The sequence below is a fragment of the Fistularia commersonii genome, chromosome 5 (assembly GCF_037954325.1).
Source record: "Fistularia commersonii isolate RoL2024-O1a breed Wild chromosome 5, RoL_Fcom_v1.0, whole genome shotgun sequence".
NCBI classification, from domain to species: domain Eukaryota; kingdom Metazoa; phylum Chordata; class Actinopteri; order Syngnathiformes; family Fistulariidae; genus Fistularia; species Fistularia commersonii.
The window spans coordinates 13,487,724-13,508,066 of record NC_141288.1 but is presented as its reverse complement, the minus strand read 5'-3'; the positions used below and the strand labels follow the sequence as shown (position 1 = coordinate 13,508,066).

Sequence of the window (20,343 nt, the reverse complement as noted above, 5' to 3'; positions counted from 1 at the left end):
GAATGAAAGAGAGTCAAGGGTAGAGGAGGTGACTATTGTAGACCACAAAGTCGCAGAGATTAGTAGAAGTGAGGTGAGGAAGAGGATGAAGAGTGGAAAAGCAGTTGGTGCTGATGATATACCTGTGGAGGTGTGGAAGTGTCAAAGAGAGTTTCTGACTAGAGTATTCAACAGGATCTTCGGGAGTGAGAAGATGCCTGAAGAATGGAGAAGAAGTGTGATGGTGCCCATTTTCAAGAATACGGGGGCTGTGCAGAATTGCGGCACCTTTCGAGGTATAAAGTTGATGGGCCATACAATGAAGTTATTGGAAAGAGTACTGGAAACTAGACTGAGAGCAGAAGTCAGCATTTGTGAAAAACAGTGTGGCTTCATGCCCAGAACAAGACTACAGATGCAGGATTTGCTTTGAGAATGCTAATAGAGAAGTACAGAGAAGGCCAGAGGGAGCTGCACTGTGTTTTTGTCAACCTAGAAAATGCATATGACAGGGTGCCAAGAGAGAAGCTCTGGCATTATATGAGGAGGTCTGGAGTGACAGAGAAGTATGTTAGACTGGTGCAGGACATGTATGCTAGCTGTGAGACAGTGGTACAGTGTGCTGTAGGGGTAACAGAGAAGTTCAAGGTGGAGGTGGGACTCCATTAGGGATAGATCAGCTCTGAGCCCCTTCTTGTTCGCAATGGTGATGGACAGGCTGACAGATGAGGTTAGACAGGAATCTCCATGGACCATGATGTTTGCAGATGACATTGTGATCTGCAGTGAGAGCAGAAAACATGTAGAGGAAAATCTAGAGAGGTGAAGGTATGCTCTGGAAAGGAGAGGAATGAAAGTTAGTCGCAGCAAGACAGACTATATGTTTGTGAATGAGAGGAACTCAGGGGGAACGGTGAGGCTACAGGGAGTGGAGATCAAATAGTAGATTTCTGGATGTAGTGACAGAGGATATGAAGTTAGTTGGTGTAAGAGAGGAGGATACAGAGAATAGAGTCAGATGGAAAAGGTTGATTCGCAGTGGCAATCCTGAAGGGAGAAGCCAAAAGGAGAAGAAGAAGATGATACTGACTTCGTCCTACGTGGATCTGTTTAAATGGTTAAAGCCTTTTAAAGAACATATTCTAAGAGAAATCAAAAGATGTCACGGCATCTTTATTATCCCATATCTAGAATACCATGAAGGATTGGATCAGAATGGCTTTTAATGTTAAAATGCATTTTTAGCTTTGTATTTCACATAGTGAAGGACACTTTGTTTCTGAAAAGAAGACCGAATAGTGTTCCACCTCAAGAATCAAGCAAATATCTGTAGTTAAATGAAAAAGATTAAACACATTAGGACACAAGATTAAACACATTAGCCTACTCAAACTGTAGTTGCAAATAAATTATACTGCACTGTAACTTCAAAAACAGGTTATTCTTTAAAATGAGACATGGAAATGTTTGAAAGATATGAGCTGCAAAATGCCTCGTTTTTGATCATCTCAAATTAAAAAAAACTTGAAATCAATTGTTTCTTGGACCATTAGAAGCTGTGTGAGACCTTGGTTGTCATGGTGATTGAGTGGCCCTTCTAAAGAAACCGTACTTTTTTTCCACATCAGTAATGAGGAAACCTCTTTAATTGCACAGATTTGATCCAAAACATGTGTACGCTCATAGTCTGTAACTTAGGAGATGCACATCCTATTTCCTTTGACTTTACTGTTGATTATTTAATAACTTTCATTGTTACACTTTTTTCAACTTTCAAGTATCTGACTTTTCATGGATGGGGGGTGCTTACTAGTTCATCATTTATTTGATTTTATCAAATAAAGATTTCATTGTTATGTCTTTTTTTTTTACAAAACAGAGACAATGTTTCAAAGTCTGGGATGAATTGGGGTCAAAACCTTTCAGAAAAATCATTATGTTGTGGAGAAATGTTGTTGTGAAGGTTCTGAGTTGGAGGATTGCGTTACTTATTATGAAAAACTAAATTTCTGTTATCATTTTGGCCTCCAACAAGTCCTCTTCTCCAACATCTCATCTTTTCTACTTATTATTACAAAGCATATGTTGCAACAGAAAATTGTTTTAGTTTTTCTTATAAACCCTACATCCTTTTACCGCTGCACTTTGGAGTCAGCTGGCCAGTATTAGGAAGGAAATCACTACAGAGGAGTATAAACACTGCCCAAAAAATGATCAGCCATTCTGTCCCATAGCTTTAGGACATCTACAACACAGAGCCCACAGCATCCTCAGGGATGCATCCCACCCCGGCCACCACCTACTCCAACTTTTGCCATCAAGGAGGCGGTTTAGGACAATCAATACAAAAACAAACAGACTGAAAAACAGTTTTTACCCCAGAGCAGTCATCATACTAAATCTGGTACAACCATGAACACTTGATCCTCACATACGGTACAGTACAATAAACCATTATTTCAGCTTTTTTCACTTCTTTCCTTTTTTTTATTTCTACATATTTACCTATTCTTAATGTTATTTAGACACTAGAGGTTATTTATATTTTTGTCGTATATTTTTTCTTTTATATATATATATGACCCAGACATGCTGCTATTATTGTATTACTGTGTTGTGTGCTGCCTTTTAAGGTTGTTTGTGTCTTTTTCTGATTACATTGAATTTCGTTGCACTCTGAGGAACGAATTGTAACAAAAGTCTTGAATCCTTGAATTTAATTCCAGATTCGACCACTGGGAGCTACAGTGAGCAAACCTTAAAAAGCACACCACGTCTGTTGTGGAAATCTGTGAATTAAAGAGAAATACTTTCAGTCATACTTGATCTTTTCATCTGGTTTTGCCTCTTTCTTACATGATTATCTTTCAAGAATAAATGTAGCCGGTGTGCAGCCTACAAGCCATCATACAAAAAAGAAAATAACTCTTAATCTTAGTAGTTTTGTTGGCTTTTTTCCGGGTTTGTGGGCTTCGACTTTTTGAAGACGAAAATTAAAACTAAAGAATTTATCTTGAGCAGGACTCATCTCGAAATTGAAACAGCTGAAAGATGGTATCTCTTCAAAAGGAAACCTGAACGGAAAATGACTTCAGGAGGAACCAAGGGGATATGAAATCGACTTATTAAGGAAACAACTTAAGGACAAAACATTTTAGGGGAAAACAATTATGGGAGGAAAGTAAAGTGAGGCTCTGCTTGTTCCAAATTTGATTGTCAGTATTTAACACAACCAAATCCATGAAAAGCTTAACACTGTGAATGATATCGTCTTCCTTTCACATTTGTCATCAGTGGACTAGTTCTCACCTTCGAGTGGAAAGATTTGTTGTTCAGCACATGAACATGCACATGCAAGTGCAATGAACTGTAACGCAGATTAAAAATGCAACAGCCGATTCCGTGAAGCATAGATGTCCGTAACAGCGTTACTATTTGAAAGGTAGACATGCTGATTGTGTAACTGTGTGGCGTCGTCATCTGTCATGTTAACCCACCCAGTATTTTATTGTTGCCGAAATGATAATGAAGGTACCCCGTCGTTGCTGAACGGACCAATGAGAGGCCAAGTAGTAATTGATTGACAGCCACTCGGACCAAGGGGCTTACTGTGGGCGTTGTGTTTATACCAGCCCACTCTCCCGTACAAGGCGACTGTTTTGGTGAGTTAAAGAAAGTTCATTGAATTTGTTCTTGGCTTTCGAAGCGTCGAATTCGATCTACGAAGGCGAGAAATGTATTATTTATCCTCGAACTTTGTGGAGGAGGGACAATTAGAGACTGACAGCTGTCGTTTCTATCAGATAATGCGATCTTTGCTGGTAGCTCTAACAGCCTTATTGTTGACGTTAGTTGTTTGTCTGAAACTGCCTTTTCGCAACAAGCGCGTCCGACCATTTTAAATCATTGCACCATATTTGTACAGCGGATCCTTCGTTAATATAACACCGATATAGTTAGTAGCTCAAAATGAAAGCCCTTCCTTGTTTTTGTCGACTAAAGTCTCCGTATCGAACCCAAATGTATTTCGTCGAGCAAACAACTATCACCGCATCGCCTATCAAAGCACGGGACAGTTGACAATGGTAACATTTAACAGCAGTCGATATTAAAATAACCATCAGGTCGTTGTTACTGATCGATTTCATGTTTTGTGCTTCTTTTGAAAACTCGGTTTGAACGTATTGTCGTTGCCCTTCTCAGTATTGAATGAATGGGCTCGATACGCGCATGCGCGCAGGCTCTCAAAGTTTATAAACAGGAGGGTGTCACATGACAAGATTATTGTGAAATAGATAAGATTGACGTACATTCCTTTCATGTTTTCGTGGGTAAAAAGTTTTTCAATTTAGAGTCGCTCTAAATTCTAAACGCAACAGAGAGAACTGGAACGGAGCTTCATATATTATTACGTAAACAGCCACGGCCCAGTCACCTTACGTGATCTTTCTGCTCTTCGTTTCTCTTTCTCTCTCACTCACTTTCTCTCTCCTCTCTCTCTCATATATATATATATATATATATATGTGTGTGTGTGTGTGTGTGTGTGTGTGTGTGTGTGTGTGTGTGTGTGTGTGTGTGTGTAGTATAGTATATAGTATAGTATAAAGTATATATATATATATAATATATATTATCTTCTGATCCTAGGAACAGAAATGTGATAATGTTTCCTAAGTGTTGCTCATTGTTTCTGTCTTCATTGCCCTGACTTTAAAACATGCTGATCATTGTCTCAACATCTCTCATCCAGGGGTATTTCATTGACCGTGGACATCATGGTGTGGGAGGTGGTGACCTCTCCTGTTCTGTCCACTAGTACCAAACATCACACAGTAAAAGAGCCTGAGCGTCAGTGTGGACATTCAGGTACACAAAACAGGATTCTCGCGTCACTGACTGTCAGTAGAAATGTGCTGCATTTGTGGTCTCACTGAAGACAAGTATTCATTAAGTACATTAAGTACACATAAAAGGCTAAATAATATTATATTATTATTTTAAAATATTGTGAGAGCGAGAGAGAGAGAGAGAGAGCGAGCAAAAAAGTGATATATATATATATAAAGTGATATATATATATATATATATATATATAAAAGTGATATATATATATATCAATTTTTTGCTCTCTCTCTCTCTCTCTCTCTCTCTCTCTCTCTCTCTCTCTCTCTCTCTCTCTCTCTCTCTCTCTATATATATATATATATATATATATATATATATATATATTCTCTCCTCAGGCAGGTCATTTCAAAATTAACAATGATGGAGTTCCCCTTTGTTCTGGCCTGGTTGCATAATTATGTCAAGTTCCAATGTTGGCCTTAATATTCTCCTTGCAAAATGTTTATTCGGAGGCATTGCCTTCCAAACTACTCACGTTTGTGTCTGGACCAAGACCTTTATAACAGTTAATGTTGTAACACAACCTGAAGAGTTTGAACAGTCAATGTTAACTTGTCCAAGATGGAGAAAAATTACCCCCAAAAAGATGTTGTCAGCACTGAGCAGTCTTGCCGCTCAACTTTAGAGAATTCTTAGGTAATAAAAAGTAAACACTTAAATGTCTATTTTCCTCTTTGATAAACATATAAGGGGTGTTTTTCACCTAAGTGGACTCATACCAATATGCAGTGCATCTTGGAACAAGGCGATCTGAGTCTAAGCATGACTTTGTCTGTACAACTCCACCCTAATATACCCATGTGGATCTTTCCCCATGTTTAGAAGTTATGATGGATACAGATGAAGAGCGATCACAGGGCTCACTCAGCCGTGAGAATCAACTGCCGTCCTCACCTGTCTCCCCTGGCAACGATTCATACATGGAATATGGTATGTCAGACAAGCACAGATGAATACACAAAACACACACACACACAGTAACACACTCAGTAAGTGTGACACAAAGTTCCTCACAACTTGTTTGCAACCTCTCCCCAGATGACCTGCCACACCTGCAGGAGCTCAGAGAGGAGACAGAACTGGCCTCTCAACCTGTCTACCAGGTGGATGTGGGCATGTCGCACCAAGAGCGATGCATGCATACACAAGCACACAGCACACAGTTGCTGGACACACACTGGCTGACACAGCTGGCACACATTGCCACTGGACCAGAGAGCCCACTTCTGAAGGGGTCACCCATTAGCAGGTAGGGACACAGAGGCACTGACCCAACATCATAAGTTGTAATAGGTGGCTTGTGCAGTAACTGCAGAGGCAGTATTTAAAATTTTGGGGTTGTTGCTTTTCAAAACTAACATTTTCAAGATAGAATACATTTAATACATTAGTTAAAATGTGTTACATAAATCTTTTTTGTCTCAATGTAATTCAAATGTAGACATACTTTTATTAATATAAAAATATTAGGAAAAAATACTAAATTCGAAAGACATATTTAGATATTTCCAGGGGGGGAGAACACGCAAACTCCTCACATTATACATATTTTATATATATATATATATATATATATATATATATATATATATATATATATATATATATATATATATATATATATAAATAACTGTATCAATGAATAGTTAATTAAATACTAATTTAGAATGTGTTACATCCAACAATGACAAAAAGAAGTATTCATGTGCAGGGTTTGAGGCCAAAGTCCTTGAGAAATGTATCCAAATTAATAATATAAACCAAACACAGAACAATCATTCAGAATAGTACAAAATACATAAAAGGAAAAATATGAAAATTACTATTTTAACAGTTAGAGCAAATACAAAAGCTAATAGTGAAATGAAACATTTGATAGGAGCTATCAAGTTGTTGGCTCTACATGTTTGCCTAGCAAAGAATTAAATGAGAGTTTTGGTATCTGACAGTATTGTCTATCAGGTGAAAATAATGATGATGCTAAGCAGCTCATGTGTTCAGCTCATCACTCCTGGCAAATTGCACCAGCTATCTGAAGTTCCTTGAGTCATTGTTAGTTTATTAAGGGGATTCCTTATGTTGACGTAATTGCCACACCTTCTAACTACATCGATGACACTTGGGATTTATGTGTATCATTCTCAGGCCGTCCTCTGCCTGCATGTCCAGCACCAGCAGGGATCTACATTCCTACGCTCGCCCTCCTCCTCCTCCTCCTCCCCCTCCTCCTCCACCTCCTTCTACTTCAATACCCCCTTCTTCCAGTGCCACCATGTTGCCTGAGAGAAGTCGCGGCAGAGAGGGACGCCACAGCAGGGTAGAGAAAGTTTTTTTTTGACCAAAACTAAACTAAACATAAGGAATAATTAATGGTTAGAGTCTGACTACTGACTGACCTTGAATCTGGGCTGAAAGTAATTTCTCAAAGAAAGCAGGAAATTACCTCAAATTATTCAAGAATATCTGAAAATGTAAATAAACCACCTGTAAATCTGTCAATGACTACCTACTGTATGAATTAGCTCACTAACCAATTATCTGGGAATACAAAAGTAAAACTTCAAAAAAGAAAGACATTGCTTGAAAATGAGTTCAAAGAAATTACACGAAAGTATGTAAATACTGCCAATAAATCAGGTAATAAATAATAAATCACAGTGAATTAATCCGTTCACTTTTTGATATCATAATATACTTAGAATAAAAATAGTGCGTGCAAATTTGAGCAAATTCATTTGGAAAATTTAGCTGAATTTCATCTTTCGCTTGAAATCACGAAATAAGTGTGTGCCGGGGAAATGTGATGTCACAAAGGGGAGGCATACTGACTGTGTTGTCATGGTGAAAGTTCACTGGACTTATTTTTAACTAACTAAACTTGACTTCCCTCCAGCTAAAGTGTGTTTTGCAAGGAGCTGCACCTCTAACACGTGATGTTTCCTCAGACGAGCAGTGAATGTGGCTCGGCAACGTCGACCAGATCATCCCTGTCTGATGATGAAGACATGGCCTGGAGCTTCTCCTGGCCACCCACTGCCTGGCACTGCTTTCTCAAAGGTAACACACACACACACACACACACACACACACACACACACCATCTTATACTCCATCTTACACGTGTTTTTCACAAATTCACAAAGCGTGACATGGCCATCAGCTGAAACATGTAGGAAAATTTGCAAAAAAGTAATAGCCAAAACTTTAAGCAGGACAATCCTAATCTTAATCCTTACTATTCTTGAGACATCGTCAATCCACACACCTCATATACACCAATACAGAGGAAAGGGCCACGTGAATATATTGATATTTATTTTCTTCTCTTATTGAAATCTCGTTTCTCTCATCAGGGACTCGTCTGCGTTTCCACAGAGGCTCTAATGTTGAGTGGCAGGACGTTCAAGACCTGGACTCCAGTGACAAGCTGCAGCACAAATCTTCAAATGTACAATAAACAGTAACCATTGATGTGCTAGTGATCGTAGCTCCAGTGCGTTTGTGCTAACCCACCTTGGTGTTTGACAATTTCAGCAAATCTGCCCTAAACAGCAGCGTCAGTCAAAATATTGAATTCAGTTTATTTAATGGCTTTAAATATAAAGTACTTGTGAAAAAGAAACAATTAAATTGAAAAGGGGAAAGAGCGGTAAGGGGAAAGAAATCAAGATCGATTTATAAGTTAACCCTCACCCCTTGTGATTGCCCTGTTATGAAACTGGAATTGTGTATTTTGTGTTTCAGAGTTATGGCTCTGACGGTTTGCGCCTGTTGGAGCATTCAGAGTGTGTGAATTCTGGTCATGCTGTCCTACAGTTGACATTTGACCCCGGAGCATTTGGTCACTCCCCCATGACGGTCCAGTGCCAACTAGACCATCCCTTCTACGTCAAAAGCAAAGGCATGTTTTGCAAAGAGAACAAACATGGTGATATTTAGAGGATGTACAAACGTTTGTACTTTCTTTTCCCCAATCAGGTTGGTCATCATTCTACCCGAGCCTGACCGTGGTGCATTATGGGATACCTTGCTATGAAATGGAGGTTGGAGATGTGTGTCTGCCTCCAGGACACAGAGATGCCAAGCATACAGACGACTCACTGGTCTTTGACACATTCAGGAGGTAAAAATAGTTAATAATAGCATGGAGAGGACACACCTCAGTGATTGGCAGGGTCTTTACCATTGACATGGATTTCATGTGGATCTTCCTCAGTTATGACTTCACTCCCCTGGATTCCTCAGCGGTTTATGTGTTAAGCAGTATGGCCAGACGGCGACGGGCCTCCCAGTCCAGCGGGGATGCCGTATCTCCAGATAGAGACACTTTCCAAGGTTGCATGTCAGCTTTATGTTGAAAATCTAATTTTAAACTTAATAAACTTTCAGGTTTGGGTCAGATCATACTGTTATGATAAACAAATTACTGTCTCACCAGTGTCCTGAGCAAGTGGAGAGGTAAAGGATGTGAGACTTGATTCTTGTAATATGATTATCAACCCACAGAGCTAAGGAGAAAATGAGACAGAAGTTGAAACAACTTTTGTTTTTCTTGTTATCATCATTGGTTTCATTATGAGCCGCTGGAGAGTCGTGGTCAGAAAACCTCATTTGAACTTGTTTAAAATCCATAGAAGCTCACAGTCCGGGCCGTCCACACTCTACAAGTCAAACCAAGCCAACCAAAGGACAGCATAGCCATGAACCAGGAACTAGTAATGTCAATACTAACAAGTGCAAGCGGCCAATGAATGCCTTCATGCTGTTTGCCAAGAAATTCAGAGTGGAGTACACACAGATGTACCCAGGCAAGGACAACAGGTGAGTGCACATCGTCTGTATCACAGACTGTAAACAAGAGGCTGGGCTGTCACCATGTACCGTTTTGTATGTGTGTGTGTTTATGTGCATACATCTCTGTGTTGCAGAGCTATCAGTGTTCTACTTGGTGAACAGTGGAAGAAAATGCGAAATGAGGAGCGCAGAACATTCACCATGCAGGCAAAGGCTCTGGCTGATGAACAGAAAAGACTCAACCCAGACTGCTGGAAACGTAAACGGACCAGCTCTGTGAGGACTCACACACACACACACACACACACACACACACATAAAGCTTTATGAGGGCTCTACTCCATTGTCTGATTCCTTCTTTTTCACCAACAGGGTTGTCAAGGGAATTAGAGCTGCAGACAGGAAGCAAGGACAACCAACATAGCCAGCAGTACACTGACACACACATACACACACACACAGACAGACACACAAACACAAAAGCACATGAGGGATAGTTATGCATAACTCCTGTGCTACACGATTGCATTTCGTTAACACCCATCTAATTCCAATCCCTCAAAGATCCGAAGCATATTTCTTAATGCTGAAAAGATGTAGCAGCCTCTGCTTTTTCTAAACACTTTCCTCTTATTTCTGTACTTTTAAAAGCTTTTACATGTAAATTTTTATATCATAAATCTATATTTCTTTAAAAAATGATTTTGAGCTTGCATAAATAGCCATTTAAAATGTTTGAAGGCTACAAAGCACCGTGGAGGAAATTTTTATCCAAATTTAAAAAAATGACGCAAATGATAGGGGACTATGTCATGAGTTATTTAATAGTTACGGGAATTAAAAAACAAAAATTGACTTGATTTATAGATTCTTGTTACATGCTTGAAACGTGGATGTTGAGGTGCAGTAGTGTTTAAGTAGAGTACCATATGTAGCCTTTTTTACACAATCATATATTAGGGAATATATCAACTATATTTTTGCCTTAGTATACTGCATATTTTATCACTTATGTCATTTAAATACACGTAATATTTTGTTTTTATGATAAAATAAGCTCTGCAAATTCCCACACAATGGCCCTGGCTTCAGAATAGTAGATTTTCTGCAGCACCAAAGTTATGGCGAGTATATTCAGCCTGTTTTTTAGCAGCAAAAGGAAGAAGATCCTCTCACTTCCTCGCAGGGTTTTTATAATTATTTTGAAAATACAGTTTCCCAGTGAAATAAACGCTGCCTACCACACACACCAGCCCATAATTACCTACATCACCCATGACTAATGGGAGTTGATGTATTGTCTTCTTGGATACACAACATATTCAAATGGGGAAGTTTCCAATGCTATAACTTGATTACAAAATCCTCCTGTCATATTCAACAGTGTGTCTTCAAGCAGTTCACATTATTGTGGTTCATGTTAATGCTATTACGTGCCAAAATCAATATAACACCATGTGAGAAAAGTTTTAAAAGTAAGCTGTTTGCTTTCAAGCACATAAATGAGGGATGATGGTTCACATGTCTAACCTACATTTGCGATGTGTCATGCTAATAATGGTTTCTAGTTGGGCCAGCCAAATGAGAAAAAAGTGAAAACAATACAAAAATTCAAACATCTGTTTCTTGAAGTCCATGTATGTCATGATATCTGCATGAATACGTCACTGCAGCAGTTTAATTTCCAAAGTGTTAAAATTCACATTTGTCGAAATATTTTCCAAATATAACAATTATTAACAATTAAAAACATTTTTAGCCACTGTTAGGCAGGTAGTTTGTCAGCATTTCCCTTTTTCATCATTCTTAAGTAGACTTGACAGCTTTGAAAAATAATTCTCTTTTCTGATATGTTAAGATTTAATGACCATGTTGATGTAAAAGAGATGCTTGCCATTGACTTTCTTTTCAAATTTCATTTTCATTTCAAATAGAAAAAAATTACTCATGAAAGTGGATTAGTATTTGTGAGTATTTGTGACAGCGATTTTATTTGCAGAAAGAGTAAAACAGGGCATCCTGAATTTTAAGCCCCTCTACTTAGCTCTTATGAGGAGAGGACATTTAATAAATGGGTTAAGACACCCTTATGTTGTTGCACAATGGTACAAGTTGTTAAATAAATAGACAGTGAGGTTAGATTTGCAGTCAAATGCTCAACAACAACATTTAAAAAGGTTGCTTGCAAGTAGCAATATTATATTGTTATAAATAATTTATTAAATGTTTGTCTGCTTCTTATGAACGCTAAATAGAAGACTTGAAGTTTATGTATCATACTCCCAGGGCAACTGTTCACATTGCTTACAAGGTTTATTAATGACGCACTATATACACTTTATTTTGTGTGACTGCTACAGTATAATATGTCATGACAAATATTGATATGATTGTATACAAAATATATTTTTTTTTGTTTTGACTTTATCTTTGTCAACCTCTCATGGATGTGGATTGATTATTTGACTTTTCTTAAATACAATGTCATGTACAGGTTGATCTTGGGATACAATGCAATACAATGTATTAAAGTATAAATAAAGTTAACAGTTTAAACTTTTTTGTCCTGTTTTTAATGAGATAGCTGCAGTGTATGTGTGTGTGAGTGTGTGTGTGTGTGTGTGTGTGTGTGTGTGTGTGTGTGTGTGTGTGTGTGTATGTGTGTGTGTGTGTTAGAGGTAATTTTGGACCCCAAACAAACCTGTACATATGAGTAAACTTTGATTTGTTATATCTTTTCAAATATGTATTTCACTCTTGGCAACGATCACAGACACTGGATTATGTAACTCCTGAGATTAAGATGGCCCACAATTAAGAAGTCGACAAATAACAAATCGTCTACAATGTTTGAAACAAAAGTTTAATCTTTTTGCTATATACACACTGCACCAGCTGTGGCTGGCAAGAAGGTATGGACACTAAGCTGCTACAGTAATTGAAGAGATAAAAAGAGATATCATTCCCTTAAAACTATAAACATGATCCATATTTTGGGGCTAAAATTATCAAATAGAATACACGCAGTTATATATGTGTAAATGACTAGAAAATCCCCTTTATAGTAAATATAGAAAATATAGAGATACAGTATAAACATACAGCAATTTGGCCTTTTGACATCTTCAGGGATGTTTGTACAGAAGCAGTTTAGTCATGTCGTGTCACTGGCTAAGCCATGTCAATGATTTGTGCTGTTTTGCATCAGCGGTTGAGTCAAGTCAACACAAAAATAGGCGGAATTACTAGCAGTAACATCATGTTTACAGACAGCAACACTTGGACCCGCTCCGAACCAAAACAGTCATAGCATGTAAAATTGAGCGGCAGAGGGAGTCATGTTCCGCTTTCACTGTCAATGTTTTACTGGACAAAAGGTTACATTTAATAACCATTTAATAAGAAATTTGTGATTGCTCGTTGAGGAAAAAATAAGAACAGACTGACAACAGTCTCCTGTAGACAAAAAAACACCACAGCTGCAACATTTTCCAGGAAAATTAACAGCAGGGTCGCTTTGCATCCTGACTTTTACAAAACACCGTAGTCCGATCGCTGATTTCCCTCTTTTTCTCGTTTTAATCAATTAACTCTTTTAAGAAAATAGCCAAAAATTGCAGATTGTTTTGGCATTATTAGTTAAACACTTGTATCAAAACATTTTTAAAGTACAATAACACGACATACGAAAGGCACCGGGCACCAGAGACCACAGAGCCAGTGGCAACGGAGAAAACAAAAAGAGTCAAATGCCAGCAATCATGAAGCCTTGGAATTATCTCCTTAAAAAGTTTCAAAATTAAGATACACAGTAATTCAATCCTGCAAGAGCAATTGTATTGTGTCATTTGTGTTAAAGAGAGATCTGTTCTTGAGTCATGCATCATGTTATTTGTGTTTTGCCCATTTGTCAGTTTCCGTTTTCACTGGAGTTTACAACAATACAGTGTGGAATAAAAGAAACTAAATGTATCAAAAAAACAAAATAAATGAATGAGATCAGTGTACAAAGATATTATTACTGCAACAGAAAGTATTGAACATCAGGTAATTCTGTTATTGGAATTAGAAAGCTGGCTGTGAACTGTGTAAATAAGAAAAACAAAACAAAAAAAATTCAAATCCATTGTTCACATGCAGCCCTGATCGTCTTCTGTAGAAGGAGATTTTCCATGGATTGAAAACAAGAGCTATCTTATGAAGATGGTACTCATGTGATTTTGCCTTGAACTGATTGTGTGAATGTAATATTCTCCATGGAAATTAAGACCTCACACAAAAACCACGCTGCATGTTGGCACCTTCTGGATTCAGACTTTGGTTTCGGGCATTAAATCATTTTGCTCTTCCTCACTAGATTCTTGCTTGTATGAACCCTCAGTTAAGATCTGCTCCAAATCAAAGTGTCTGCTATAGACACCTCAAATTAAACTGTAATAAACTCCAACCATCCTTTAAGACATATACTTGGCAAGACTGGTTCTCCTGCTGTTGGCCCATCATTTTTTTTCTAAAATGTTTTCTTTAATGTTTAAAATCATTTTAAAGAAACATTTACTGATACGCCACTGAGATGTTTGTTCTCAGGTTCTTGTTGGAAAGGCAGTGACAGTTAAAAGCTGAATGTCTGCTGGTCTTGTTAGTTGATGCTCTGTGGTCCATCCTGCGTGTGCTTGTGTGTGTGTGTGTGTGTGTGTCTACATGAGTGACTCCAGGCTCTCAGTGATGTTGGTCTGGCCCAACGGAACTGATCCATTGGTCTCTGGACTCTGCAGGGCTTTCTGGTCCTCCTGGCTGCTCACCAGACTCAGCACAGCACGGTACAGATACTGGTACTGCTCCTGTCATGCCACAACACAGGTATAATGTCACCTTTTTCGTAAACACTCAGACACTCCGCCCACCTCACCCACCCCAACCCCGTCATGTCAGCTCTCTGCTCCTCCATCCATGCCAAGCTAAGAAATTCTCTTCATACCATTTGTTTTCAGAAAACCAAATGGAGGTTTGAGGAAGCGCTACGATGAAGCACCACACATCCTGCTGCTCACACCCAGTCCAGTCAAAAGCAAACAGAACATATCCCAATACCATCATGAACTTGTTACCAGGGAATTTCACTTATCTGAATGAGTAACATTGCTGCTGGGAAAAACGGGAAAAACATGGCTTAAATAGTAGTTGTGGAGGCAGTCACACATAGGTTGTCCCTAAGCAGTAAGAGGTTCACGGTTTTGTAAATTCTAGCTTCAAATATCATGTAGGTTGAATTATGTAGAATCAATTAATTTTTTACCATTACCATTTAAGACTCCGACATTACACGTTTTATGTGAAGTTTTCTTCTCTGTGGGTTTGCATCTTCTTTAGCTTCTGTGCTTAATGTTTTTTTTTCTAGTGAGTAGAAAATTGGTCTGCTGTTTTTCAGGTTTTGCAGGACACATGGGAACATTGAGGTTGTATCATTACACACTATGTCATTGAAGACCCCGGGCCTCATGAGGTTGGTCATCCGTGCCACCTGGTAGACATCGACTTCTCCCGCCTCTTCTAGCTGGCTAAACAAGGTTGTTAGGGCACAGAAAAGGCCCGATGTGGCACCTCCCAACCTATGCAAACAAACAAAAAACACAAACTGTACAAGCGTGTTGAGAGATCTTGTTATTCAATGAATGTCAAAGCTGTACTAACGGGTCATGCACGACTGTCGGAGTGTCTGACTGTCTGCTGCGCTCTCTGACTGTGTTGACCAGATCAAAACTGTTCCGGATTGGGCTGTCTGGGTTGGGCCAGCAGGCAGTACTGTACTGTCGCACCTCCTGCACCGAGTTGTTCTGGATATATTGAGAAAAAAAAGCACATACATGTAAAATATTCCATCTGAAGGCCAGTGTGAGTGAGGATCATTTGTGTTACCTGTGGAGATTCTATTATGAAGTCTTGCACCACAAGTCTCTCATCATTTGAAAGAGTCAGACAGGCTTCCCCTATCTGAGACACAGTGAAACCCTCAAAGATCATTGGCTGCTCTTTTGTGGGCCAGAAAAAACATGCCTCCGCATCTTCACTCTGACATGCAGCAGAAAAAAGATTGAGTGTTAGTATTGAGGGAATTCTGTTAATACAACTGCCTGCGGTTGATGTGTGTGGTCAACCTGATAGTGCGAGTCCACCAAATGGACAGCAGTGTGCGTGTTATGTTCCCATATCATTCTCCAAAAGTCTGCCACTGTGCTGCTCAGAGGAGTCTGCGTCACAATGAACTCCTTGCAGTGGTGATGTCCCTGTAAACAACCCAGCTGTCAAACTACCAGCAGTCGCACATGTTTATAGGAAACTTGCTCTGAACTAGAAAAAAAATTAATTCATAACAAAAATCAAAATTCTAAGCTGTTTTACCAGTACGTAGGAGGCGTTAATGTATCCTGTGGAGTTCGTTTCTGTGGTGGTCAGACAGACTCTTGATCTCTCAACTGTTCGAATACACAGAGATAAAGAATGGATAACATATTCTGCAAAATTGTTCAGTCTAAGAGTCTTATTTTAACATACTGCTGATCCAGCTCATCACAAAACTCATGGATACTTGCAGCTGACTTGTGGTTGATTTGTGACCAGTTTTTGAAATAATGACATAAAAAAATAAAAATTGCATTAAAGTAGTCTCTTTTTTTATCGCGGGGTTTGTTCAAGAACCAGCCATGATAAATGAAAAAACTGCAAAGTAATGACATTATTTTTATTTTGTCATTTATATATATTTTGAACCTTTATGACCCTTCCCAATCTTATTTACCTTTCCCATACTCTTATAAACACTTCCTATATAATTCACACAAACACACCGCAGCGTAATCGTAGAGTGACTGCACATCAATGTGAAATGGACAAGGCAAGATGCTCAACACATGCTATGAGCAGGAGATTTAAGGAATAATGCTACGGTTGCTGAGTAAATCATAGCCCAGGATACAGAACACTATGCTCTGGTTCATTGCCATCCTAGAAAATGCTTATTTTACTATAAAAATGATTGAAATCATAAATATATAAAAATACATCTATACCACAGAAACACATAGTATAGCGAGAAATACGTGATATAAAATTTAATATATAAGAGTTAAAAATCTGTGATACAGTGAGACTACAAAAGGTGAACCGTAATATGGCGAGGGACTATTGTACGCCAATATGGCAATGAGTATGGTGGATTTTAAGAACAGAATGAAAAAAGGCCTTTCTAGATTAGTCACAGATTTGCTGTGAAATCTTGGTTCATTTTATTACAGCTACAGCAGCCATATCCAAACGCGCCCCAGATAAAGCAAAATACAAGTGTCATTAGGCACAATATAACAAATAGACTATCTCCCTTTATTTCTAAATAAGGAATCATGGTTGGATTGGCATAAAGAGCCAAATTTGCAAATAACATGAAAATCAACTGCTCTTAAGGGTTCCTTGTGGGGATGTGGGGTTCTAATTTATTTATTCCACACTGCATACCAGGCATCAGGGCTCTGGCTCTGTTCCTCATCGCGTTGCCATCTCTCAGAGCAGTACTGTAGTCTGCATGCTTTGCTTGACGCTGACTGATCAACTGAAATATAATTCAGGAAGAAGATTCTCAGATGAAAACACAATTCAAATTTCATCTGTAAAGAAAGTTTTGGTCAAACTTCAAAGGCCTAATGACCATCATTTTAAGATGTTTATTCAGGAGTATTATATACCTTGAACTGTTTGTCCATGCGTGTTCTTCCTGATGTGCCAGGGGTCAGGAGTTCGGACACGTAAGTATGGAGGACGTTAGTGGTCATACATGTGTGCCGACTTAAGATGGCTTCCACCAGAGCATCATGGATGAACACGTACTGCTCCTGGTGGAGGGAGGCATGAAGATACATTTCAATGAGGCCAAAACTGTATGTGCAATTTTGAGTGTGTGTATGTGTTTGTACCTCTGTCTGAACCAAGAAGTTCCTCTGGGTACGGACATGTTTCAGGAAGCCAAGAACATTCACTGTCCCCTGATCTCGGATCTGCTGCAGCATGCTGTCAATCACTATGTAGGTCCCTGTTCTACCAACACCAGCACTGAGATGTGCACACACACAGACACACACATGCATGCAAACACACAAATGCACTTAAAAATTGCATTATTCATATGGCGCATGCAAAACATAGTATGTGGATGTCATCTAAAACAATGTCATCAAACACAAAAACGCACATGCAGGTTACCTGCAATGCACCAGGACGGGTCCCATCTCCTGTGTTCGGGCCCGAGAGGAAGTTCTAATGAAGGATAGGACAGGTAGAGTGTATTCTGGGACACCCATGTCTGGCCACTGGGTGTAGTGGTAATGGAGTACTGTGTGCTCAACTTTCCTCTGAGCAGCCTGGAAGACCAGAGGGTTTTGATTACAAATGTTTTTTTTTTTTTTTGTTTGCTTGTTTGAGATCGAAAGCGAGAGAAAGGGAGTGTGTATATGCTTGTGAGTGTACCTTATTTGTGGTGTCTCTGATAGAAAATGCCCGCAGAGTGTAGTAAGCCAGTGTCTTGAGGCTTTTCAGGGTCACCTGATAAGGACCATATTCCTCCTGGTTCTCCTCCGGCCAGTACTGGTCACATTTTGTCTGTTAAAAAATTTCGTTAGCATAATTGGATGCAGGCTTTAATATTACAACAATTAAATTTTGCTCAATTATAAGCCCTTTTTCGACATCTGAGCCATTTAATCTTTGGAACACAGTAATATGCTACGCAACAATTGGCTTCACCACATAAAGATAGATGAACAGTAAAATTGCAGTATAATCTTTAAGAACGAGAAGCTGCATAAATCAGCAATATTATGCGCAACACAATGGATCAATAAAGGAGATCTCACCCGTCCATTTTCTTTAAGGTTGGTGATCATGATGATAACCCCAATGTTTTGCTGCCAGATCATCCTCCAGAAGTCTTCCCTTCCTGCTCGTAGAGGCCCCTGGGCTGCGATGTACGCCCTTGTTCGCTCATAACCCTACAGAGAAACAGCAGCTTAGTCACTGCCGTGGTGGTAACTCTGTTATAACTTTAACAGTCAGTTTTGTCTATAAAAACAAACTTACATCAACAAAGTTGGCATTGATGTAGTCCCCGCATTTCCCATCTTGATCCAAACTGTTGGAGAGCTTCACTCTACTGTGATCATCTGGGAGGGGAAATAATCCAGGTGACATTTAACCCGTATGAAAATATCAATTCTGAACAGCAGCCACATTAGAATGACATACATGCCAGGATGTTAATGTATCTGTTCTTGCATTTGTTGTCCGGATGACAGGAACTGTCAGCGGTGATGCCCATATCCACTGTGCAAGCCTGCACCTCCTAAAACACAGCACATGAAATGACAATCATAAAAACAAGGTTAGTTGTACAGATAAGGCCAACTACAAGCGTAAGAGCACCTCAGCAAGGTTGTAGTACCTATTGTTTTTACAGGTGATAAGAATAAAGAAAGAAAAATATACTTTAAATTATCTGAAAATAAATGACAGAAAAATGCTATTTAAAAATCATAAGACATACACCCAATCTTTGTTTAGAGAACAGATGGCACTCTAAGTAGCATATTAAATGTTGAATGAATTTGAATGTGCAGAAATAAACACATATTATTGGCACTGAAAATGTGCAGACGTAACAGATAATAGCAGGTCCGGCTTCAATCTGAAATCATTGAAATGCAAATTGTCTCTGCATTTTATACACATATTTTCAGTATTACAAGTGAAATACATGTGATGCACACAACAAAAAGCCAACAGAAGAATATACCAGCAGCCCTGTGGTCGGGAGGCATGTGAGCATCTTACCTCGTAGGATTCTTTGACAATCTAATGGAAGGTGGGAGGTGAGGATGCAGAAAGCACAACGATGGTGGTGGATGTGGTGAAAGGAGAATTGGGGGTGGGGGTGACACACAGACAGACAGACAGACAGACAGACAGACAGACAGGGAGTCAGTGCGGGTTCAGGAATACGGGGTTCAGATACAGACAGAGAGGCGGCATACAGTTGGGTATTTACTGACTTTCCCACGACTACTACTAGCTTGGACCCGCGTTTGTGATATCCAATTAATCTACAGTATGAAATAGTAAAACATATAATTTAGACTGAGACGTGCCCATGTGATTCCCCTCAATGGTTTTTTGCTTTCTCTTAACATGACATGTATATGCATGTTCCTGTAGTAAAGATAAAAACACTGAAACAAAAGGACAAACAGTAGGAATAACATGAGGGAGGTCATTGGTATTCACTGCATTTCCTATCTGTGTGTGACTCAGGAAGGTGATGCCAGGAAACAGAGATGACTAACATCATGCAGATGTAACTATTTTTGAAACTAATGATCTCTGAAGTGTAGCTGATAATTACTTTGTTAAAACCCCACAGCTGTTCTAAAACCTTGCTGCCACGACCAGCGAAACCACAGATGAAGTGATATGCCTCCCCGCCTCCGCATACGCCTGTCAAATGTGAAGTCTTCTCTTCACTTTGTTTTGTTTGTATACTTAAATTCTTCATCTGATTGACAGGGTGCAGAGTGAGAACATGCACTGCCATGAAGGTTAGTATTAAATATCCTTCTCTATAGG

The 20,343-nt window shown here is 39.0% G+C and overlaps 2 protein-coding genes across 4 annotated transcripts in view; one reads left to right on the top strand and one right to left on the bottom strand.

Annotated features, from left to right (window-relative positions):
• The first annotated feature begins 3,510 nt into the window (after positions 1 to 3,510).
• LOC147234131 (HMG box-containing protein 1-like) lies at positions 3,511 to 12,236 on the top strand. 2 transcript variants are annotated; one of them, XM_086146909.1, is made up of 13 exons: positions 3,511 to 3,641; positions 4,733 to 4,848; positions 5,710 to 5,817; positions 5,926 to 6,136; positions 7,033 to 7,204; positions 7,833 to 7,944; positions 8,241 to 8,335; positions 8,632 to 8,788; positions 8,866 to 9,010; positions 9,104 to 9,222; positions 9,522 to 9,708; positions 9,816 to 9,957; positions 10,054 to 12,236. In XM_086146909.1, the coding sequence occupies exons 2-13, from the start codon at positions 4,758 to 4,760 to the stop codon at positions 10,069 to 10,071; spliced, it is 1,557 nt and encodes a 518-aa protein (XP_086003035.1). In that variant the 5' UTR covers positions 3,511 to 3,641; positions 4,733 to 4,757; the 3' UTR covers positions 10,072 to 12,236. The 2 variants fall into 2 exon arrangements, with proteins under 2 accessions (XP_086003035.1, XP_086003036.1); XM_086146910.1 differs by lacking the exon at positions 3,511 to 3,641 and adding an exon at positions 3,722 to 4,064.
• A 199-nt stretch (positions 12,237 to 12,435) lies between these two features.
• Positions 12,436 to 20,343, bottom strand: part of ptprz1b (protein tyrosine phosphatase receptor type Z1b) — a 76,919-nt gene continuing 69,011 nt past the window's right edge. The window contains exons 18-32 of one of the 2 annotated variants that reach the window (XM_086146907.1): positions 19,555 to 19,575; positions 18,970 to 19,066; positions 18,805 to 18,887; positions 18,582 to 18,716; positions 18,196 to 18,327; positions 17,932 to 18,089; positions 17,646 to 17,781; positions 17,418 to 17,564; positions 17,191 to 17,284; positions 16,081 to 16,154; positions 15,837 to 15,965; positions 15,598 to 15,750; positions 15,373 to 15,515; positions 15,155 to 15,290; positions 12,436 to 14,522 (exon numbers count right to left, since the gene is read on the bottom strand). In XM_086146907.1, coding sequence (XP_086003033.1) covers positions 14,379 to 14,522; positions 15,155 to 15,290; positions 15,373 to 15,515; positions 15,598 to 15,750; positions 15,837 to 15,965; positions 16,081 to 16,154; positions 17,191 to 17,284; positions 17,418 to 17,564; positions 17,646 to 17,781; positions 17,932 to 18,089; positions 18,196 to 18,327; positions 18,582 to 18,716; positions 18,805 to 18,887; positions 18,970 to 19,066; positions 19,555 to 19,575 — 1,782 coding nt within the window. In that variant the 3' untranslated portion in view covers positions 12,436 to 14,378. The remainder of the gene's footprint in view (positions 14,523 to 15,154; positions 15,291 to 15,372; positions 15,516 to 15,597; positions 15,751 to 15,836; positions 15,966 to 16,080; positions 16,155 to 17,190; positions 17,285 to 17,417; positions 17,565 to 17,645; positions 17,782 to 17,931; positions 18,090 to 18,195; positions 18,328 to 18,581; positions 18,717 to 18,804; positions 18,888 to 18,969; positions 19,067 to 19,554; positions 19,576 to 20,343) is intronic. The other variant, XM_086146908.1, reaches the window with a different exon arrangement.